The 20,064-nt window shown below is 37.4% G+C and overlaps 2 protein-coding genes across 10 annotated transcripts; one reads left to right on the top strand and one right to left on the bottom strand.

The window, feature by feature from the left end:
* Positions 1-890: 890 nt before the first annotated feature.
* LOC140840160 (uncharacterized) lies at positions 891-8,704 on the top strand. Of its 6 annotated transcripts, XR_012119868.1 has the most exons (10): positions 921-1,089; positions 1,347-1,403; positions 1,706-1,865; positions 2,040-2,713; positions 3,019-3,192; positions 3,309-3,425; positions 4,254-4,433; positions 4,608-4,654; positions 5,206-8,143; positions 8,193-8,704. XR_012119868.1 is itself a non-coding variant. In XM_073207320.1 (9 exons), the coding sequence occupies exons 2-9, from the start codon at positions 1,356-1,358 to the stop codon at positions 5,504-5,506; spliced, it is 1,701 nt and encodes a 566-aa protein (XP_073063421.1). In that variant the 5' UTR covers positions 891-1,024; positions 1,347-1,355; the 3' UTR covers positions 5,507-5,729. The 6 variants fall into 6 exon arrangements, 5 of the variants coding, with proteins under 5 accessions (XP_073063421.1, XP_073063423.1, XP_073063422.1 ...); XM_073207320.1 differs by lacking the exon at positions 8,193-8,704 and having other exon boundaries at positions 891-1,024; positions 5,206-5,729; XM_073207322.1 differs by lacking the exon at positions 8,193-8,704 and having other exon boundaries at positions 918-1,089; positions 2,055-2,713; positions 5,206-5,729.
* LOC140840159 (protein HUA2-LIKE 3-like) lies at positions 8,221-18,266 on the bottom strand. Of its 4 annotated transcripts, XM_073207316.1 has the most exons (13): positions 17,828-18,266; positions 16,755-16,831; positions 13,610-15,491; positions 13,458-13,540; positions 12,892-13,342; positions 11,113-11,221; positions 10,925-11,052; positions 10,635-10,819; positions 10,056-10,533; positions 9,493-9,955; positions 9,218-9,388; positions 8,728-8,779; positions 8,221-8,646 (listed from the first exon to the last, which is right to left on the bottom strand). In XM_073207316.1, exons 1-12 carry the CDS (start codon positions 17,954-17,956, stop codon positions 8,754-8,756), a joined length of 4,182 nt encoding a protein of 1,393 aa, XP_073063417.1. In that variant the 5' UTR covers positions 17,957-18,266; the 3' UTR covers positions 8,221-8,646; positions 8,728-8,753. The 4 variants fall into 4 exon arrangements, with proteins under 4 accessions (XP_073063417.1, XP_073063415.1, XP_073063416.1 ...); XM_073207314.1 differs by having other exon boundaries at positions 13,458-15,491; XM_073207315.1 differs by having other exon boundaries at positions 10,925-11,034; positions 13,458-15,491; positions 17,828-18,265.
* Between the last annotated feature and the right edge of the window lie 1,798 nt (positions 18,267-20,064).

Raw genomic sequence — 20,064 nt, 5'->3', positions numbered from 1 at the left:
AATACTTTGTTAAATGTCCCACATCGGTTAGATAATTAACCTTTGAGTGACGTATATTGACTTGGACAATCCTCCCCCCTTGAGCTAACTTTTGGGGTTGAGTTAGGTCCAAGTTCCAATCTTAAAATAGTATCAGAGCCCGGGTTTCACCGTTATGTGTTAGACTGCCTATAATTAGGCCACCCGTTCTGCCCATAATTGGGTCATTTGTAAACTCCACGCTCCAGATGTTCATTCCTGGGCGTGAGAGGGGTGTGTTAATTGTCCCACATCGGTTGAATAAATAATCTTTGAGTGGCATATATTGACTTGGACAATCCTCCCCTCTTGAGCTAGCTTTTGGGGTTGAGTTAGGTCCAAGTTCCAATCTTAACATGGTATCAGAGCCCGGGTTTCACCGTTATGTGTTGGATCGCCTATAATTAGGCCACCCGTTCTGCCCATAATTGAGTCATTTGTAAACTCCACGCTCCAGATGTTCATTCCTTGGCGTGAGAGGGGTGTGTTAAATGTCCCACATCGGTTAGATAATTAACCTTTGAGTGTCATATATGGACTTGGACAATCCTCCCCCCTTAAGCTAACTTTTGAGGTTGAGTTAGGTCCAAGTTCCAATCTTTAACATACTTACTAATTACTCCATAAGCTTAGCTAAAAAGGTTAAGTTTGCTTAATTTGGTAAAACAATGATTTTATAAACTTAAACTTATAATAATTTTATAGCAAGAAAACTGATTGGACCAAATTACCCCGGATAATATCAAGAATGACTAAAATCCCCGATTTCTTAGCCCTATAAGTCGGGTCCCACCGACTATACACGTAACTTCACCTCCTCAATCTCTAAAATGTTGTACCTTAAGTTAAAAGGCCGACTTTCGATTAAAAAACAAAATAGGTACAACTATGGATTGCGATGGTAATTACGTATAAATACACATCCTTTTTCGTAACTCACGATCAACCGAAGATAGAGACGTATATGACTCATTCGCTGTGAAAAAGTTACTGCGCAATCTCAGGGGTGAGAATTCGCCGTTGTTTATCCCTCTAGGGTGTTTTTCCTTGTATTCTCGCTCCCAGGTTTAGGTCAGTTGCATTTAATGTGAACTCGGTGGCACTGATTTTGTATCATCGTATTTTTTTTTGGTTTATTTGATTACTGTGTTAATGATAGGTCCATGAAATAGTTAGAGTTTAAGGCTTTAAGTCTTTGAAATTCATGCCTCCTGTTGTTTGTTCGTTATATTCTTTATGGGGCAATTGATTTGATTGTGTATCTAATGGATGGATCAAAACAAATTATAGGAACTGGGGGATGATCATTTAAACTGTATGTTTATTAGAATTCGGAGATGGGGATAGATAAAGTGTACAGTTCATTGCAGGAGCTTTTCCCGGAGGTAAATTCTGGCTTCAGTACTTTCTTGATGTGTATGAGTATTCAGTATAATATCTTTGTGGATAAAGGCTTGATTTGTATGACTAACATATAATTATTCTATTTCCACGGATTGGTGAAAATTCCCTGGTGAAAATATGGTTGTGGCCATATGATTTTTGTTTAATGTGACATATCAGTTGTTCTATGTTAGAATCGTTCTATGTAGATTTAGGCAAAAATCCACTATCTTTTTAACTTGCAGTGAGTATTATTTTGTTTTGTTGTTCCCTCTATGGCTCTACACTTCCTTCATGGTCACAGATTGATGCCCGAGTCATTAGAGCTGTTGCTATTGAGCACAGCAAGGATCCTGATGCAGCTGTTGAAGCAGTGCTTGAGGAGATAATTCCTTTCTTTTCTGAAATATCGACACCAACTAGAGCTTTGACTGGGAGTAGTTCCTTGGATCAATTGCCTAAAGGTAACGATTAAGTATAAAGCCTTAATTTTTAATGTTTCTTGAGGGTAACACTTTATTTCTTATCATTGTCAGGATCACTTGCACAACTACTTACCTCCATATGTTTTTTCCCTTTTGATTTACTAGATATCTGGTCCTATTATATCTGCTGTATAATTCTAATTATTCTTGTAGAAGCTATCGCTACAGCACAATCTGTGGACGGCTTGCCTGTGAATGCAATAGGATCAGCTGAAGAGATATATACTAACAATGTGAACGGTGGACACGAGTCTGATGAAGCTAATGATGATGATGCGTTCTATGATACATATAATGGACAACATGATGGAGAAGGTGAATTGTCAATATCAGGTAAATTTGGTGAAAATAGCATAACAATATGTGCTGATATGTTCTCCCATGGTCGACCTGCTATGTTGATGGAGGAAACGAGAATAAATATTCTTCAAGGTGAAGCGTCTCTATACCCTGAAAGAACTGATACAGTTTCAGCTGGTAAATGTGCAGAAGATGGCATCAAAACTTCATTTGATGTGACTCATTGTCAAACACGAATGTCTCTCACAGATGGCAATGATTCTGTGGGAAATATTGTTTCTGAGTCTGTTTCAAATTTAACAATGGGCCATTCAGAAAGTGTTGACCAAGTGGTTGTGCTTCCTAACATGAATGGAAGTAATTCTGAAGCAAGTTTTCCATCTGATACTGCTTCCGAAATGGAAATTGCCAATGGCAAAGTTATCATTGAAGATGATTCTACCATAAATGATTCTGTGTCCCAATCTAGCCAAATCCATATCATGGGTGTTCTTGACGAAATTATCACTGAAGCAAGGAATAACAAGGTATCATCCATGTCAATTCTTGTCCTTACCAATGATCTCGGTTTAAATTCAAAAACCTTATACACAACAAGCTGTTTATTGAAGACTTTGTAATGTTTCAGTTATTGACATATGGTGATTTGATGCTTGAAAATTTTCTCGCAAAGAAATAACACGCGTGTGTGAATATGTGATACCTGCATCCAACTAAATTTGGAGGGATCAGATTAACATTTTTGTATGGCAACGCCTTGTTAGCTTTCCACTGGTCCCTAGAGGTAGACATGCGCATTGATAACGTACCTGATACTTGTTAAATGTTGCAGAAAAAATTATTCTCTGCTATGGAGTCTGTTATAAGCTTGATGAGGGAAGTGGAGCTGAAAGAGCAGGCTGCAGAACAAGCCAAAGAGGAAGCTGCCAAAGGAGGCATTGATGTACTTCATAAGGTGGAAGAGCTTAAACTAATTCTGAAGCATGCAAAGGACGCAAATGACATGGTTTTTTTTTTTTTCTCTGAATTATATAATCTCTTAAGTCTTAAGATAATCTAAAATGAACTCTTCTCTTTAACTAAATTGTCTTCCCCTTCCTTACTTTTGTTTTTCTATGTTAGCATGCTGGGGAAGTATATGGTGAAAGGTCCATCCTCGCAACAGAGTTGAGGGAGCTTCAGTCCCGTGTACTCTATTTGTCAGATGAAAGGGACAGGTCGCTTGCAGTTCTTGATGAGGTGGTTTTAAATCCTTCCCTTTTCTGTTGTAATACCATTTAAAATTATGATATGTTTTATGCGCCCAACATTGATTTCTATTCTGCCGACTGAGACCACCTCCAAGTAAGAGCACAAGCCGACCATACCAGCTTTACTGCGGGCAATTGATAGTGAACTGGGTACGGAGTTCCACATGTGAAAGTATTAGAACTTAGATTTGTGGCAAATGGCAATGCATATTTTGTTATCTAAACTGTTTCTCAATAGTTTGAACAAGTTGTTTGAGTTTTTGTTGTTTGTCTCTTTTATCATTAGTTACAAGCTAAGAAGTACAAACAGATCAAATAGAGAAAGCAAAATCAGAAATATGAGTTATTCGTATATATATTGGTTAGGTCGTAATCTGGTTTGCTCCTTTTCTATGACTAATTTTTTCTTCGATCTTATTTGTTTGAAGAAATTTTTGTGAGATATTCTTGCACAAGTTAACTGTGGTTCTCCTTTACTTTATAATGGCTAATGTACTTCTCAATTCTAAAGCCTTTTCGGTTCTCATTTTATTGGGGTTGAAAATTGGATACAAGTATCTGGAAAAAAAGACTTTGTTGAGTTTCTTTGTGATTACCTTCTTAACTATATTCTGGGACATGGATTTTATTCCTTTTGTTTTGAGAGGGCCATTTTTATTTACCACGAAATATCGAGTTTTTCTGAGATAATGAAACCGACCCAGTTCAGCTTCATTTGCCATACAGTTAAACTTCGTTCGAATATACCAAGACGAATAGAAGTGCTTGCAAGGTTAATCTTTTCATTGCACTTTCTTCATTTTATCATTTTCTGCAGATGTGTCAAACTTTAAAGATGCGATTAGCCACAGCTGAGAATGAAATAAATCATGCGGAGCAAGAAAAAATTAGAAAGCAAGTGTCTACTCGAGAAGCACTTTCTGGACAGGAAAGTCTTATGGAAAGGGTTGTACAAGAGGCAAACATCCTGAAACAACACGCAGAGGAAAATGCCAAGGTAGCTGCTCATTTCTTTACGACTCTGTGACTCTAGTTCATCTCAATTTCAGTCAAACCACTGAATGAAGAAAATTCGACGTTGAATTTGATTTCTTCATTGCCGTTGCATAACAATTTATTGTCAAGTTTCTTATTTACAGTTTCGCTGATTCTTTTTCCCTTTGTATTTCAGCTGCAAGAATTTCTGGTGGATCGAAGTTGTGTTATAGACACTTTACAGTAAGTCATTTAAGTGCCAGCTTTTACTTCACCTTTCATCAGAGTTAATCTTACTTTTTGGCGGTCCACCATCACTTTCTATTTTTATTTTTGAATGCACAATCTGTGGTCGTGTCTAGTGGATGCTTGATGTGGTTAATGGTTGACATTTTTCTTTCTCATTGAAACAACTCTTGAATTTTCAAAAAGTTCCCTGTGTACTCTATCTTTAACACTAGTTTAAGAAGAGATTTAACTTAGCCTATGCTATATCGCAGCACAACAGCTTCATAATCACAGAAGTCTTTGGAAATAGAAAGTTGCTTGTTCAACATGTAGGATGAGTAATCTAGAAAAGTTTTGCAATCTAAATTCATGAAGCGGTACAGATATCTTGAATCTAGATCCTTATTCTAATACCTTATGGTGTGTTAGTATCAGAGTTTCGTTACCAACAAGAGTAGAAAGTATCAAATTATAGCAAAGGAGGACAGAAACTGTTCCTAATTAGCTCCTGATAAGAATGGAAAATTTAATCTGACAAGCGTGTATGACCCCCACTCTTCTTTCAGAGGAGAAATAGCTGTTATAAGCCAAGACGTGAAGCTTCTAAAAGAAAAAATTGATGACCGCGTTCCATTGATCAAATCTGGTTCCTCCCTCCAAACCAGCTGCATTCTAGCTTCCTCTAGTTCCCTGTTGAAAAGCTCGATTCCAGATCAAATGAAGCCAGTGCCAGTCCAGGACGATTCAATCAAGACTCAACAACTCATGGATCCAGTCACACGGGTATCTGTAGATGAAATGGCTAGATATGATCGTGAGGCACTTGCCGCAGAGGGATGGGATTTTTTTGACAACCTTGAAAAGTGACAGAGGACATTTGAAGAACAGGTTAGCAAATCCACGCTCTTGGAAGTTCCATTCTCATTCCATCTCTACAAACTGATTTCGATTTTATCAAGTTTTGTTAAACTGAGTTGCTACCACACTCTCACCCACTTCGGTTCTACTATTGGTTGGTGACTGCAATTAATGGATTCCTCTGTTAAATGCTGGGAAATTTTGTCAATACTAATGGCTTGTTTATATTTAATTTTTTTGGTTATTTCTGACAATATATTATGGTTCGTCCAGGGGGGGAGCTAATTGAGGTTTTTATCTTTAAGTTACATATTTAATTTATTAAACACAAAAATTCATATAAGACGGTTTTATTTTCATAGATCAATTTTGTAAGACAGGATGTCAACTCCCGTCCTGACCCATGAAAAAGTATTACTTTTTGTGCCAAAAATATTATTTTTTCGCTCTAAGTATGAGTCGACCATATAGATACGTGAGATCGTCGCGTAGGAGAATTGCTCTTTATTTTCTCAACCGCTATTTCAGTTCTCGGTGTAGTAATGCATTTGCCCTCTGCTCTTCCATCAAAATTATGGGACTACAGTGTACTTAACTTTGCACGGATACATCTGGAACACAATTAAAATTGATATCTTGCACAATTCAAGAAGTCCGATGCTTGCAGAATCTAAATTACTAGGAAATATTGCATATTAAAAAAGTATATACAGAATTAGAAGATCTACCCTCTAAATATTTAACAGAGTAAAAAGAGATGCTTTGGTGCCTCTAAGGATTGTATCCAGTTGGACAAGCAAGAATGCTGCCTACTCAAGACCAAAAAAACCTTCATTTGTACGTTTAAATGTGTGCATCTAAGAAACACCTCTTCAAAGTTCCTGCATGTGTAGATACAGCTCGATCCCACGTCTTATATAACTACTATTTCTCCATATGTCCATCGGTTGAAAATATCTGCATTTTTAGTCACTCCAGCGCAGAAGCATAACAGTGCATCTCCATATGATGTAAAGGCGAGTCCTTTGCTGCCTGATTTGCTTTGAACATCGTTGAATCGAGCCAGATTTTGAACTTGTTGCCATGTTTATCTACAAAATGAAATGTATTTGTCTCCGAGAAACTTTCAGAATTTCTTCTGCCTGTGATAAGTGGGTATGATTGTTTAGACAGTTCTGTTATTATTTATAGCATACGGGGAAATGGAGAAAAAATGGAAATGGAAATTTGTTGCATAACCAACTTCATGGTGGGCCAAGGTACGTGGGTTCCTCATTTGAGAAAACAGAACTCGAAGGTTTGGCTCCTACCTCTTTATGTCCACATCAATTGTCCCAGTTTAGTCCAAATCCTATACAAGAAAACAGATGCCAAATAGGTTTTAGCAAATATCATTTTGATATCTTTTACTTGCTACTTTGGTCGATTATATTAAGTACACTAATATGACGAGTTTACCACTCTGGTTAGGCATGGATAAGTTTGAGTTTAGAGTGGGCAAGAAAGAGAATTAGGATATGAATTCTTGTTGGAAGAAATTTATTCGAGTGTTGGCTATCTTTTTGTTGTTGGCTATCTTTTGTAGTTTCTAGATAAGGAGGATTCTATTTCGAGAAGATTTTGCGTACTTAATTGAAAATCCAAATCCTACCAAGTTTGAATGTTTCTTGATTTGATTATCTCACTCCCAAACATGGCAGATCCAGGTGGACGTGGGCGTCTTTGAAAGTGATTTGGTGATGTAATAGTATCTAGAATTTTTTACAAGTAGACTAATTTTCATTTACAAATCTCGTGCGCCAAGACACCAATCTTGAATGAGACTACATTTTACTATTACTTCATGGGCCTGAATATCACGCACCTGTCACGCAGAACCCAACATTCGGGTAATTCTTATTGGGCTCGATAGTGGACCTGGTCGGCCCGTTGCATAGCCATGATCTTGTGAATTAGACAATTCTGAATGAAATTTCTGGTTTGACGTTACTTGTTTAGAGTTAGTTTATCGTATTTTTTTTACTTTTACCGTCATTTCCGAGTTCGCCTTTGATGATGCTCCAATGCATGTGTAAAAAGAAAACAATTTGGTAAAGTAAAAACTAAAGATATCAAATTTGAACCAAAATAGTTAAAGGTCCCAACTACTATCCTAATGAGCGTTCGCAAAAAGGAACCAAGATCATGAATAGTTTACATGAACAACCAGATTTCTTAATTTAAGGAGTCATTATGGAACACTTGACTTTCCCATAAAAACCCAAACGCGAACTTCAAGTTAAAGAGCGAAACTTCAGGTCTGCTTAAATGAAAAGCTGTAATATGGCTCTTTGTCGAATTTGGATACCTTGTTCGCTTAGCTTTCAAAACATATACGATGCAGAACTTAATTTTATTTTTCAAACATTCGGTGTTTCTTAACATCTACTTTACTGTACACTTCCTTCCTCGGTAGAAACTTTATAGTTTACACGAGATAAATTCCATGTTCAACTATTATAATTTGACCTTCGAAAAATGCGGTGTCCGACTATTATAGTTTGGGACATCACACATATATGTCAACAACGAAGCGGTATCCAAAAATTAAACCAATTCGCTGTCTCACAGGGTACAAATCTCCACATTAAAGAACCAAACCTAAAGGTCTGTCTCACAGGGTACAAATCTCCACATAAAAGAACCAAACCTAAAGGTCAAGACTGACGCCTTTTATCATAAGCTGAGTTCCAAAATATGGATAACGAACTTGTGGTCACTCTCTTCAGTAACAAGGGTTCTTGGAAAGTAAACTACTCGCAATGTACATAACATCTTCACAGCGAAAGTCATCTGAAGAAACTACAAATCACTGACTAAATGTTGCCGAAAAATCTACACAACTATGTCACGTCATTACACGACAAATTTTAATAGACGAGACAAAAAATTGTAACCAACGCAAGGAAACAGCCTAAGGAATGGTGTGGCTCCCCACAAAAGAGCTTAGGATCATCTATTCATTTCCCAACCGAAGACCGCACACCTATTTACATGACCAGTAAACAGGTTTATTCTCTACAATGTCGAAATCTGGCAGTTCCCAAGATTTCAGACATAGCAAGACCACCTTCGATGAGTCATGGCACCGAAATGAATAAGAATTCAACCTAATAATGAAATGGTAATAAGCAAAGAGGAATAATTAAAGAACTGAGAATTTGAAAAGTAGGAATATGTGATAACAATACCAGTCTGGCGCAACTTTAAGAATGCATCATCTTGGTCTCCAGTAATTTGGACCTGAACATAAAAGGAATAAGAGATGTGGCTAACACATTATTCAACCGACCAAAGGTTTTCATAACAGAACGGACAATCCATTTTCACTTGTCTCTACATTTTACAAAGTGTAAAGTGTATAAATATTCATGGTACAACTCAGAACATGGTGAGCGTACTTGAAAATTCACCTATATCTTGGGCCATATACCATCTAAGATTAACAGTATATACAGGTTCCATAAAAATATCCAACATATGTATGTGCTGTTAACCATATAGTTTGCACTATCTACTAAAGATAAGTGACCTAGAAACAAGCTACAGTATCAACAAAGAACACAACTCATTGATGTGAAAGAAGCATCCTGTGTTCTTTTGCCCAATACAACAAAAATATCTGACGCCAGGTTTAATCAAATTCATTTTCAGCATCACAGATGAAGATAGATAAAGCACCTCTATTTCCCACCGGAATAGGACCTTCAGGTTCTCTGTAAGGATTGAATTGCCTGTGATTTGGGGGCCGAGGAGGGAAATTCCACCTACTGTTGGTTGACGGTTCACGGGGTGGACCACTGTAGGGCATGTGCCCATGAGACATCCTGGCACCATTGCGATAGCATTGACCTGGAAGACGAAAAGGAAAAAAAATTAGTATTTGCGACATTTAAAATTAGAAATGTGAGCCAAGATGCCTTAATTTTCAATAATACAAGGAAAAGTTTAGTTACCAGAGATGGGAGGTAAGGGAGGCCTCCAGCACTCTCCAATATTATCACGAGGGACAAATTTATTTCTGTCACGGTCCCGGTAAAAATGACTATTTTCTTCATTACGCATATGGAATCTGTTGGGATGGGAAGGAGGTGGTAAATCCCTCCGCGATTGGATCTGTCGCTGTTGGGGGTACGAAAATTGATTTGACGGAGCAGGCTGAGGTGGGCGAACGTGAAGACCCTTGTTGAAACCACCCTCTCCCGGCTGGATTCTATTAGAACCTTGGGCAGATAAATGGGATGTAGGTCTATCATTGAAAGAGCAGGTATTGATATTGTCGGGAATCTGCCTTGGAACCTGGGCTTCAAAATCTTTATTGTCACGAACACGATGATGCACCGAATCCAAGTTGGTTGACTTCATTCTTGGCAAACCAGTCTGCTTTGCCATAGACCCCGGTAGATTGTTGTCAAAATTCTGCGCAAGCATAAAGATGTTAAAGTCATAACTATTAAAACCTTCCAGCACAGTAGCAGTAGTCTAGACACAAGACATGAAAATTAGGACAGAGAGAGACCTGAGAGCTTGGATAAATATTTGAATTAGGACCATTTGCAATAGGATCAAGCATTGCACGAGGAAAACTAGATGGTGGAAGTGGATATGGTGGCTGCGGCGGATGCGAGGGAGACCTTGGCAAAGGAGTACATGTCAAAGGCGCAGTCTTAGGTTGTTGAGAGGTAAAAGGTGGCCCATAACGGTTATCAGAGAGGTGATGGGACAGTTGAGTGTGATCTTTAGTAAGATTACTCGTGAAACTAATTTCTTCCTCACAATAGGGGGCCACATCCTCCATTTCAAGTTCACCGTCCACATCTTCCAAAATAAGACTACGCTTTTCAACAGCAGGAATCAGAGCCCTTTCTCCATCGAGATTTTCCACCTTATGTTCTGGGGTAACAGCTTCAAAACTCTCTCCATCAGAGTCACTTCCTACATCATCATCTCTCAGCATACGAGGCATACGGAAGCCAGGAAGCTGAAAACTTGAATTGCTGAAGTAAAACGATGCATCTAGTTAGTTATGATTCAGAGAAGCCCAACAAACATGAATGATAGTTCAAATAACAAATGGTAAAGTTAGAAATCCATATACCTTCCATATTCATCAACCAACATACCCTCCATTTCTCTAATAGGGTCATCAAAAGCCCTTTCATTTCTTAATGGTCGGCGAGAGCCAGCTTTAGGGTATGAAACACAAAGGGCGTCAAGCTCCCGAATGTGGTGATAAATGATTTGTTCTGGAAGAATCTTCCTCTCCTGCCATACTCTCAAAACCTATCCAGTAGGTAAGAGGTTTAGTACCACATTTCAATGTACAAAAGCAATATAAAAAGAAACAGAGGTCAATAAACAAATCTGAGAGGGCATGGCTCCACACACTTTCAAACACTGTCTATGATTCTCGAGAGAACTGCTACCAGGAGGAGCAGCTGCCAACAATAAACGTGGCAACACTGCCTGTATCACAGAGGGATATATGCCACCATCACCTGAACAAGATAGAGGACCTGTGAAATTTCAAAACTCAGAATATTACCAATGCCGTCAAAACAAAGTAAACACTATACCTTTCATGCCCCTAGAACATTGAGCGATAGAATCAACCAGGAAAAACAGGTCCACTTTTTTGTGTGAATTTGACTCTCTTTCCAAATTTTGTGAGAGTATTTCCACCACCTAAAGCAAACCATACTTCTGTCAATATTAGAACATGAAAGGAAATTATGTGGTATAACATGCTGTCTTGGTAGCATATATAGATGTTTTAGTTTACAAAGTGTCTTAACAATATTAACTTCGCAGATACACAAGATCCAGAGCAAATTAAAGTCACATAGCGCACTCCTAGGCTCAAGGCATGCATGAAACTTAGGGATTATTAATCCAAAGTAAATCCAATGTGATGGTCATTCAATTTTGCTTTCAATAGTTTATCAAGTAACTATCATATTGATATGTGCCATAATTTTCCAAAACTATCTAGTTTCTAACATATAAGCTTTGGCGAGCCTTGTTCTGATAAGGCATATGCCTCACCTTGCACCTGGGTTGTAGGATGTTTGTATGCCTTGAGCCATCAACGACTATCATCACAGTAGTAAACTCTTAATGTTGACTTCTAAGGAATTCCCAAACTCTACCCAAACAAGTTACAATTAAGATGATATAATGTCATTGTTATCATTCTTCCCATCGTCATTATTCTATGCTTTAACCACAATTTCTGTTACATATACTCGAGTAATTTATGAGTACACCAGGAAAATGGATCACAGAACAGCACTTTTTTATGCTAGAGTTGCATCATAAGTAAGCTGAGAGGACCCATCATCTAGGAGATTCAGAGCACAGATGTATGCAATGTGAACATAAGCCAATCAAAAGAGGTTTCGCTAAACTACAATCAAGGCATATCATTGAATATGAAACTATATCACAGATATGGCTGCTGAACATATATATCTAAGTAAAAGACTCGGAATCTAACTATTGCTTTCAATAGTTTATCAAGTAACTATCATATTGATATGTGCCATAATTTTCCAAAACTATCTAGTTTCTAACATATAAGCTTTGGCGAGCCTTGTTCTGATAAGGCATATGCCTCACCTTGCACCTGGGTTGTAGGATGTTTGTATGCCTTGAGCCATCAACGACTATCATCACAGTAGTAAACTCTTAATGTTGACTTCTAAGGAATTCCCAAACTCTACCCAAACAAGTTACAATTAAGATGATATAATGTCATTGTTATCATTCTTCCCATCGTCATTATTCTATGCTTTAACCACAATTTCTGTTACATATACTCGAGTAATTTATGAGTACACCAGGAAAATGGATCACAGAACAGCACTTTTTTATGCTAGAGTTGCATCATAAGTAAGCTGAGAGGACCCATCATCTAGGAGATTCAGAGCACAGATGTATGCAATGTGAACATAAGCCAATCAAAAGAGGTTTCGCTAAACTACAATCAAGGCATATCATTGAATATGAAACTATATCACAGATATGGCTGCTGAACATATATATCTAAGTAAAAGACTCGGAATCAAAGTCAAAAACTCGTACATGCGAACATAAGCCAAGTGAAAGAGGTTTCACAGCACAAGTTTACTCCACAAAATCTATGCATATGGTTAAAAAATATGCAACCGTGTTATGGATGTTATTAGTGACCAATGACCGTATATAAGTGAGACTCTGGGTCAAAATAATGAACAAAATTGATCTTGAACAACAGCATTATATTGTGCTTAAAAAAATTTGATTAAATTCTAACGAGGGCACGGTGACATCAAAAATGTTGAGCCACAGAAAACTTGTCATAACCAGAAGTCTACCTTAATTGCAAAACCGAATTTTGCACAGTCAATAGCGACCCGTGTGGCTCGGCCAATGCTCTCATTTGTTCCCGTTAGTGATCTGATAGCGGCTTCAAAGGATGACAAAGTTTCTTCACCTTTGCTGTTTGACTTTCCAGCAAGTTTAGCCTTTTCAGAATTTAGCTGAACGTCAGGACTACAAGAGCTATGATTTTCAAGGTAATTATTATCTGCTGCGGAAACATTGCCCATGGAAGAACTGTGAGGAGATGTCTTAGCGGACAAGTGCAGCCCATTAGTCAGAGATGAAGACTGGGTGACAGCAAAATCCTCCAGAGGCTCATTGGAAACAGAAATAGAGTTAGATAGACATTGATGATGACCACTGGTTAAAACCTTCACTGGACTACCAGAGGGCACACGATTTGAAAACTTAGATAATGGGCTACTTTCTTTCACAAAATCCGACCTGAAGATACAGAGTGAGAATGATAAACGAGGTTCACCAAGAAATGATAAAATATATTACAAGTTTAAATTGAAGAAAAGAGTAGAACAACCTCGTGTAAATTATAAAGACTTACTTTTGGCTAACTTGGTTGTTCTTGGCTGATGATAAGCCCTTCACACCGCGAGATTTATCAACTTCACCCACAGCACTGTCTACCTGCACACTGGTATCACAATTCAGCTTACTACCAGCATTTTCTTTCAGCTCGAGGACTTCTAAACTCACCTGGGGAATAACAGGACCATATCCCTTAACTGTTGCATCCAACTCCGAACATTCAATCTTGCGGTGATTGGTAAGAGACATAATAAAATCAGGTGCACAGCAGTCCAAACAAACTTCTTCACCAATGTTTTGTGGGCCTGGTTTTACATGCTTAGAGTCTAACTCTAGAGGTGACACTTTGAGACATTTGAAATCAGCACCTTCGGCGTGTTCAGTTGAATCTTTGCATAATTCAGGATTCAAGCTACCACTGCTATAGCTTCTAACACAGTCCAGTACAGTTGTATATGTTTTAGAATCAATTGGAGGCGTTTCTATGTTTGACGCAGCGCAAAACTCGGAAGAATCAAAGTCATTGTTGCTATGATTTTCAGTTGGTGCTGATCCCAATTGAATCACAGATTTGCTTCCCATTGACAACTCTGAGCCTTCTGCAATGGACGGATAGTCTCCATTGTTTTTGGCATTCATTGCCCATGGAAAACTGGAAGCACTTAGATTATCTTCTGCCACATTAGCAGACATGGCCTCCAATGCACGGTGTAGTCTTTTAGACGGAGGTAAAGCAGCTTCACCGTCCACAAAATTCCTAGTTTCCCATAAATTCTTACCCCCTTCCCATGATTGAGCCTTTTTAGAACTTGCAGGCGATAAAGGCACACCAACAGAATCTACTTCAATCGGAACAGATTCACCATCACCAGGATCATCCACCTTTAAATTCAATGGCCCAGAGGTCTGTGTTGCAAGTCTTTCCGAAACTTCCAGTATTTTCTCCTCTTTATGTGCCATTATTCCTTCTTTCTTCTCGGCAGGGGCAGATCTCTCCAAACGGACTCTTGCTCTTTTGAATAATGGTAAGTGTTCATCACCATCTTCTCTAGCAGATCTTTCAGCTAATTTCTCATTATTACTAGGTGAAACACTTCTGTTTCTGACTTCAGCATCAGAAACAAATGCATTTGAATTAGCTGCCCCGACATCATCATTGTATCGTTTTCGATTAGGACCCCTTTTCTTCTTTATGATGGCAGTGCTAGTATGAAAGCCAAGCCTGTTGTTTAATTCAGTTTCTTCTTCATTATTATTTTCGCTAAAATGATCCATTACCATTGGTTTACAATGGGATTCTACAGTGCTGCCATTATTTAAACTAGGTGAGTCAGAGTCTACAGTCATAACTTCAGATTCATTCTCTTCCATACTATCATTTGACGCTGAAGCAGGTGAGTCTGCGTCATATCCTTCAGAATCATCAGAGGACTTCGTAATCCTTGCACTTCTTCTCAAAGATCTATCTTTCGATGCATTAGTACCAGAATGCCTAAACCTCCTGCTGTTATTCAGAGAAGGTAATGTTATGTTCTGAGGTCCTTTGGCATCTGTCTTTGAAGAACTTCTCAACCTTCGAGCAGATACCCTTCCCTGTATGACACTATTTCGTGATTGGGTTACTTCAGTTTTACTTCTTGTTGAATAAGTAGTAGAAACAGGCATTTCAGCAGATAATCGTGCATCCTCCAATTGCATTTCTGCATCACGCAAGGCATCTTCAGCAGCGGCAGCGGCAGCAGCTTCAGTCAGCGAGTTCAGATCATTAGTGGCCACAGTACAAAGCGGCCGTGGTTCAGCTCTAATCACAGAATCCTCATCATTCACACACTTAGTCAATGATTCCTCAGACTTATTTTCATTGTTTATAATGATTTCTGTGGTTTCATTAGCACTACAAAATTGTTCCTGTTTCTTCAGCTTCTCAAAAGAGATAACTATCTCATTTACTGCACGAACAAAATCAGCACCCTTTCCATGGCGTTTCCCTAAAAGAGACAATTTTCTTTCTTCTGTGAATTCTTCGACATCAGCAGGATTGCAGAAGCCACTGTCCAAGAGAACTAAACTTAACATAAATACATACATAAAATCTTTCAACTGGGCTATTGTTTAAATTCTTTCACCGTTATCAATGTCACTGTATAGTTTTAATTTGGAATCTTAGCCTAAACTGTTTTTGGCTGTGACATTATTATGTCAATATATTGGCATGTATACACTAAATACGCCTCTGGTTTATAGTCTGTAAGTTTCATCCTAAAAAATTAAAGAATGACATTATAAAACCAAATCAAACTCCTGAACATAAAGGTGGGTTAATAATCTTGCAGAGGTCACATAAAGCTTGTGTTTTTTGAGCCAGTTCAATATAAAAATTAGAGAATTATTCCAGAATCTTGACATGTACAGACGCAGCCCAGCATACAGCATGGGTGAAAAAAAAACCCGACATGATTAATTACTAACCGTTAAAGAAGAGTTGTTCAGCAATAGAAAATGATATAGCTATAAAGAACATGAGCCAAACTTTTAAATAACAAATCGTGCCGTCTCCGCAACCAACTACAAATGCCTCTTAACCATAATGAAACAAACTACAGAGAATTAATTTCTTCAGAAACATATATTACTTTAACAAAGTATAAAGCAGAGTGTAGAGGAAAAAAATACCATGTAGAAAAAGTAACAGGAAAAAAAAGAAGTGAACTAAAGTTCACATGAAAAATAAAATACTTCGATTGGAATTTCTGAACCAGTTCTAGCCTACACGTTACAAACAAAATGGCGACAAAAATATGTTTGGTCATGCATAATACAAGTCAACAAAGTGAATCCACAACCACTTGGAAGATGAAAAGAACTTTGTACATATATATAACTGTAGCAGCTAGCTAAATCCGCCCCAGGAAACAATAGAAAAAACAATATACACGAGAGAATAGAGCTCACTAGATGCCACGCCCAAAACAAAAGGTTAAAACAATTAATGTGACCAAACCTCATGGGTTCAGCTTTTGTAAAGGAAACTTGATGGGAAACAAAACAAGGGTATAAAGCAAAAAAATATAAAATTACAAACCTTAAAAATGCTTGGCTTCAGAATTTGTTCAATTGAAAGTTCAAAATTTTTGTGAAGTGAGTTAGAATGCACGCGAGTACATATTTACCATGCACTTCAGCTATACAAGCAATTTAAAAATGCCTTAAAGCACATGAAAATTATTTAGTAGGAACCCAAAATAAAAGAAAACAACACCATAAAGCTGAGATATAGACCAACACTCGGAAAGGAAAAATAATGAAAACTAACATTTGTTGGGTCCCAAAAAAATGGACTAGTACTTTCTTACGATCAGCCGGGTAACCCCACTTCTCTGGCTCACTCACCTGCCATTATAAAATCATTTCAGTTGAGTAAAAACTACAAAGACCTAATAGTGGAAAAAAATTATCCACTGAAAGATTACAAAGAGTCACGAAAGTTCAGGTCAATAAAACTGCAAACTAAAGCTAACTAACAAAACCAAATGCTAATTTATAAAAAAACAATTAACATTCAAAGATGAGACCAACACACTTTCCATCTCTTTCCGATCACTAATCCACCAAGGCCTTCGTGCCCAGACCTTTATTCAGCCAACCTAATGTTTTGACGGTGATATTCATGAGGCTAATGGAGATGCAAAATAACAGAAATCACTCATATTTTTAATCGAAGTGGTAACAAAACCCTCCACGCAATTACTTCTTTATTTATGTAGTTAAAAAGTTCATCTAAGCCTTCCTGAGGGGTGTTATGCTGAAAAATTATCCTCGTATGGTGAAGACTCCAGTCAGCATACATGTTTACAGTTATTAACCATCCATCACATGCAAATACATATTCTAAACCTATCATTTTTCCATATGAAAATTACAGCCCGATTAAGTAGCACAAGTAATACAGTTAGTGGAAATACACAACGCTCAGAAGAAACAGAACAACACAACCTAAACGTACATATATTTTCCCATATAGAGAAGCAGTGATGTTGCTTAATTTCTTCAATAGTGCTACATTCATATCGTGCACAATAAAACAATTGTAGATAAACATCCGTCCAAGTACTACAAAGAACCCAACTGGGCAGTTCCACTTTTTTTCTCTTCAGAGTATGTTACATCATTCAATCTCATGATTCTCAACATCACAAAACATGCTTACACTCATGTTTCTATATATCCAAAACTATTCACCCCAGATCTGCAGTGAAAGAATATTGAAAAACCTAATTATAAAACAAAAAACTGCGTGATACCAAAGAAGCACATAACTTGAGCCCTGACTCGATGAAAGAACAGAAACAAACATAAATTCCGAAAAGAAAAACCCAGACAGCATACCGTTGCAGGCCATGCAGGAAACCCCTTCACTTTGGCAAGAACAAGATCGCCGGCCTTCCACTCCCGCCGCGTGGTCGCGGCCTCCGCCGCCCCCGCTTTGCCGACCCCTTTTCTTCGGCTCGGCGCCATAAGCTACACGAGCCGATAATTACCAGCCATCAAAGACCCAATCAGAAACGATTAAAACCCCTACTTTCGCACAATTATTCAAAAATCCATCCACGAGTAAAATTAAATTAATCAGATGTGTTCGCCCCACTGTAAAGATGAATGGAGTCGGTATAAAGCCCTAACCCTAATAATCTAGACAGAGAAAGGAGAGTGCAGATGGGGAGTGGGGCGAGAAATTTGTGGAAGAAGGGATGTGCTTAATTGCGGAAAAACAGATAGGAAATGAGTTTTGTTTGATTTCACAAAGGCAAGGGGGCGGTGCTAAAGTGCGCCTGTAGCGTGTAGGATGAAGAGCGTGTCATTTTTACGCACTTGTTCAGTTGGCTGAATTGTGTAGCGCAGGCCCGCTGCACGTGACGTAAGTAACAATGGGATTGGGCTTTGGGCCCAAAAACCTGTGTTTTGTGGATCTGTCCATGACATATGTTATTTCTCAAGCCCAATGGATACAGGTGATCGAGGCTTTATCACAAAGAATAATTTTTACCCTATTTATCATCTATCATTAATTATGAGAAAATGTCATTTCGTCTTTAATTAATTTGGTGAGAATAATAATATTTTAGTTTTTAGTTCCATTACGAATTTAATTTTCTAAATCGGATTTTATAATCTGAGATTTCCATAAATATATGTTGAACCGCAATAATCTTACAATAATTTTATAATTTCGGAAATTATTTTATCCACAAATATATAGATGTTTATTAAATGTGAGATACTTAGAAGTTTCATCAGCGGTTTTTTTAACGAAATTACCTTTATGAAAATTCAAAAGCTAAAAATTAATCACTTTAAAATAAAAGGTAATAATTAATCCCAATTATGTTATTTGTTTAAGTACGAGATCCTTAATTGTATTGTATTTGAATGAGATGATTTGATATAGACGAAAAAAATTGATTTGAAATAATATTCATCGCGAGTATGTTTCAAATTACATTTAACTTAATAATATATTTTTGTGTGCGAGGCACAAAATACATTTAAAATATAATACAATATTATTTTTCCTATCAGTAAAGCGAAGCCAAACCCAAAATGTACTTTAATTTTAACTTTAAAAAAATATGTTCAACAAAAAAATGAAGGATCGGGTGAGCAAGGAAAGAAACTAGTTAAAAAGAGACATGCAATAACAAATCTAGAAGGCGGACATATTCCACACAAATACATAATTAATTATGGATAGGAAACCCCACCACCAATCAAATTTCCTATATTTTGATGTCTTTTTTCCAACTGGGTCTGCTAATTAACCAATTATTTACAATAAAATTGACAGCTGAAACTTATATTTAAGGTTTATATGTTATATTTAATGTATTCCACTAATAATATGTTTCTAAAAAACAGAAAAGGCTAAGAAAATGGAGGTAGTTCCTGGGAAAAGTTTTTATTTCTTTAATTCACTCTTTTAATACATCATTGACACCTCTCCCCAATACCTAAATAAATGTTAACGTTTCAGATATGCAAGTCAATTTATGGTTTAGACATGGCCTAACATACGTTTTGCCTAATTATTGGCCGACTTCTCAGTGTTTCCCAATCATTGCAAAGATAGTCGATTTTCCAAACTAAGTGTAAAAAGTACAAGAATATTCATAGGGTAGACAAACCTGTCGAGCTAAGTCAGTTACACTTACATCGGCCATATGGATGTGCATAACGTGCTTAAGATAGCTTGACAGATAAGTCTGAGTGTTTGATTAATGGTCAGAGACGAATTCAGCTTATGGCTCAATCCAGCTCACTTTTTTTAACTTTTATATATGTTTTGTTTGTAGGTCTAACTAAGTCTGAATATTTGATTAATGGTTAAGACGAATTCAGCTTATGGCCAATACAGCTCACTTTTTAAATTTTTATATATGTTTTGTTTTTAGCCGAGTAGAGTCTACCCTTTCTACGCTTGTAAGTCCAGCTCACCTCTCAGTTTTGTAGAGACCCCAAAATAATTAACGGTGCTATAAAATTCTTGCACTTGTTTTCGTGTTGTTTTTATAAAAAAAAAAAATCAACTGAAATCGTAAATCTCAAATACAGGTACACACACACACAAA

Source organism: Primulina eburnea, chromosome 8 (assembly GCF_022965805.1).
Source record: "Primulina eburnea isolate SZY01 chromosome 8, ASM2296580v1, whole genome shotgun sequence".
NCBI lineage: Eukaryota > Viridiplantae > Streptophyta > Magnoliopsida > Lamiales > Gesneriaceae > Primulina > Primulina eburnea.
This window is presented reverse-complemented; position numbering and strand designations above follow the sequence as displayed.

Coding starts and splice junctions, on each gene's coding strand:
- LOC140840160 (XM_073207320.1), top strand. CDS start 1,356: ATGGGGATAGATAAAGTGTACAGTTCATTGCAGGAGCTTTTCCCGGAG. Junction 2,714..3,018: donor CTGAAGCAAGGAATAACAAG/GTATCATCCATG, acceptor TAAATGTTGCAG/AAAAAATTATTCTCTGCTAT. Junction 3,426..4,253: donor CGCTTGCAGTTCTTGATGAG/GTGGTTTTAAAT, acceptor CATTTTCTGCAG/ATGTGTCAAACTTTAAAGAT.
- LOC140840159 (XM_073207314.1), bottom strand. CDS start 17,956: ATGGCGCCGAGCCGAAGAAAAGGGGTCGGCAAAGCGGGGGCGGCGGAG. Junction 13,343..13,457: donor AACAACCAAGTTAGCCAAAA/GTAAGTCTTTAT, acceptor CTGTATCTTCAG/GTCGGATTTTGTGAAAGAAA. Junction 10,534..10,634: donor TTGGTTGATGAATATGGAAG/GTATATGGATTT, acceptor GTTTTACTTCAG/CAATTCAAGTTTTCAGCTTC.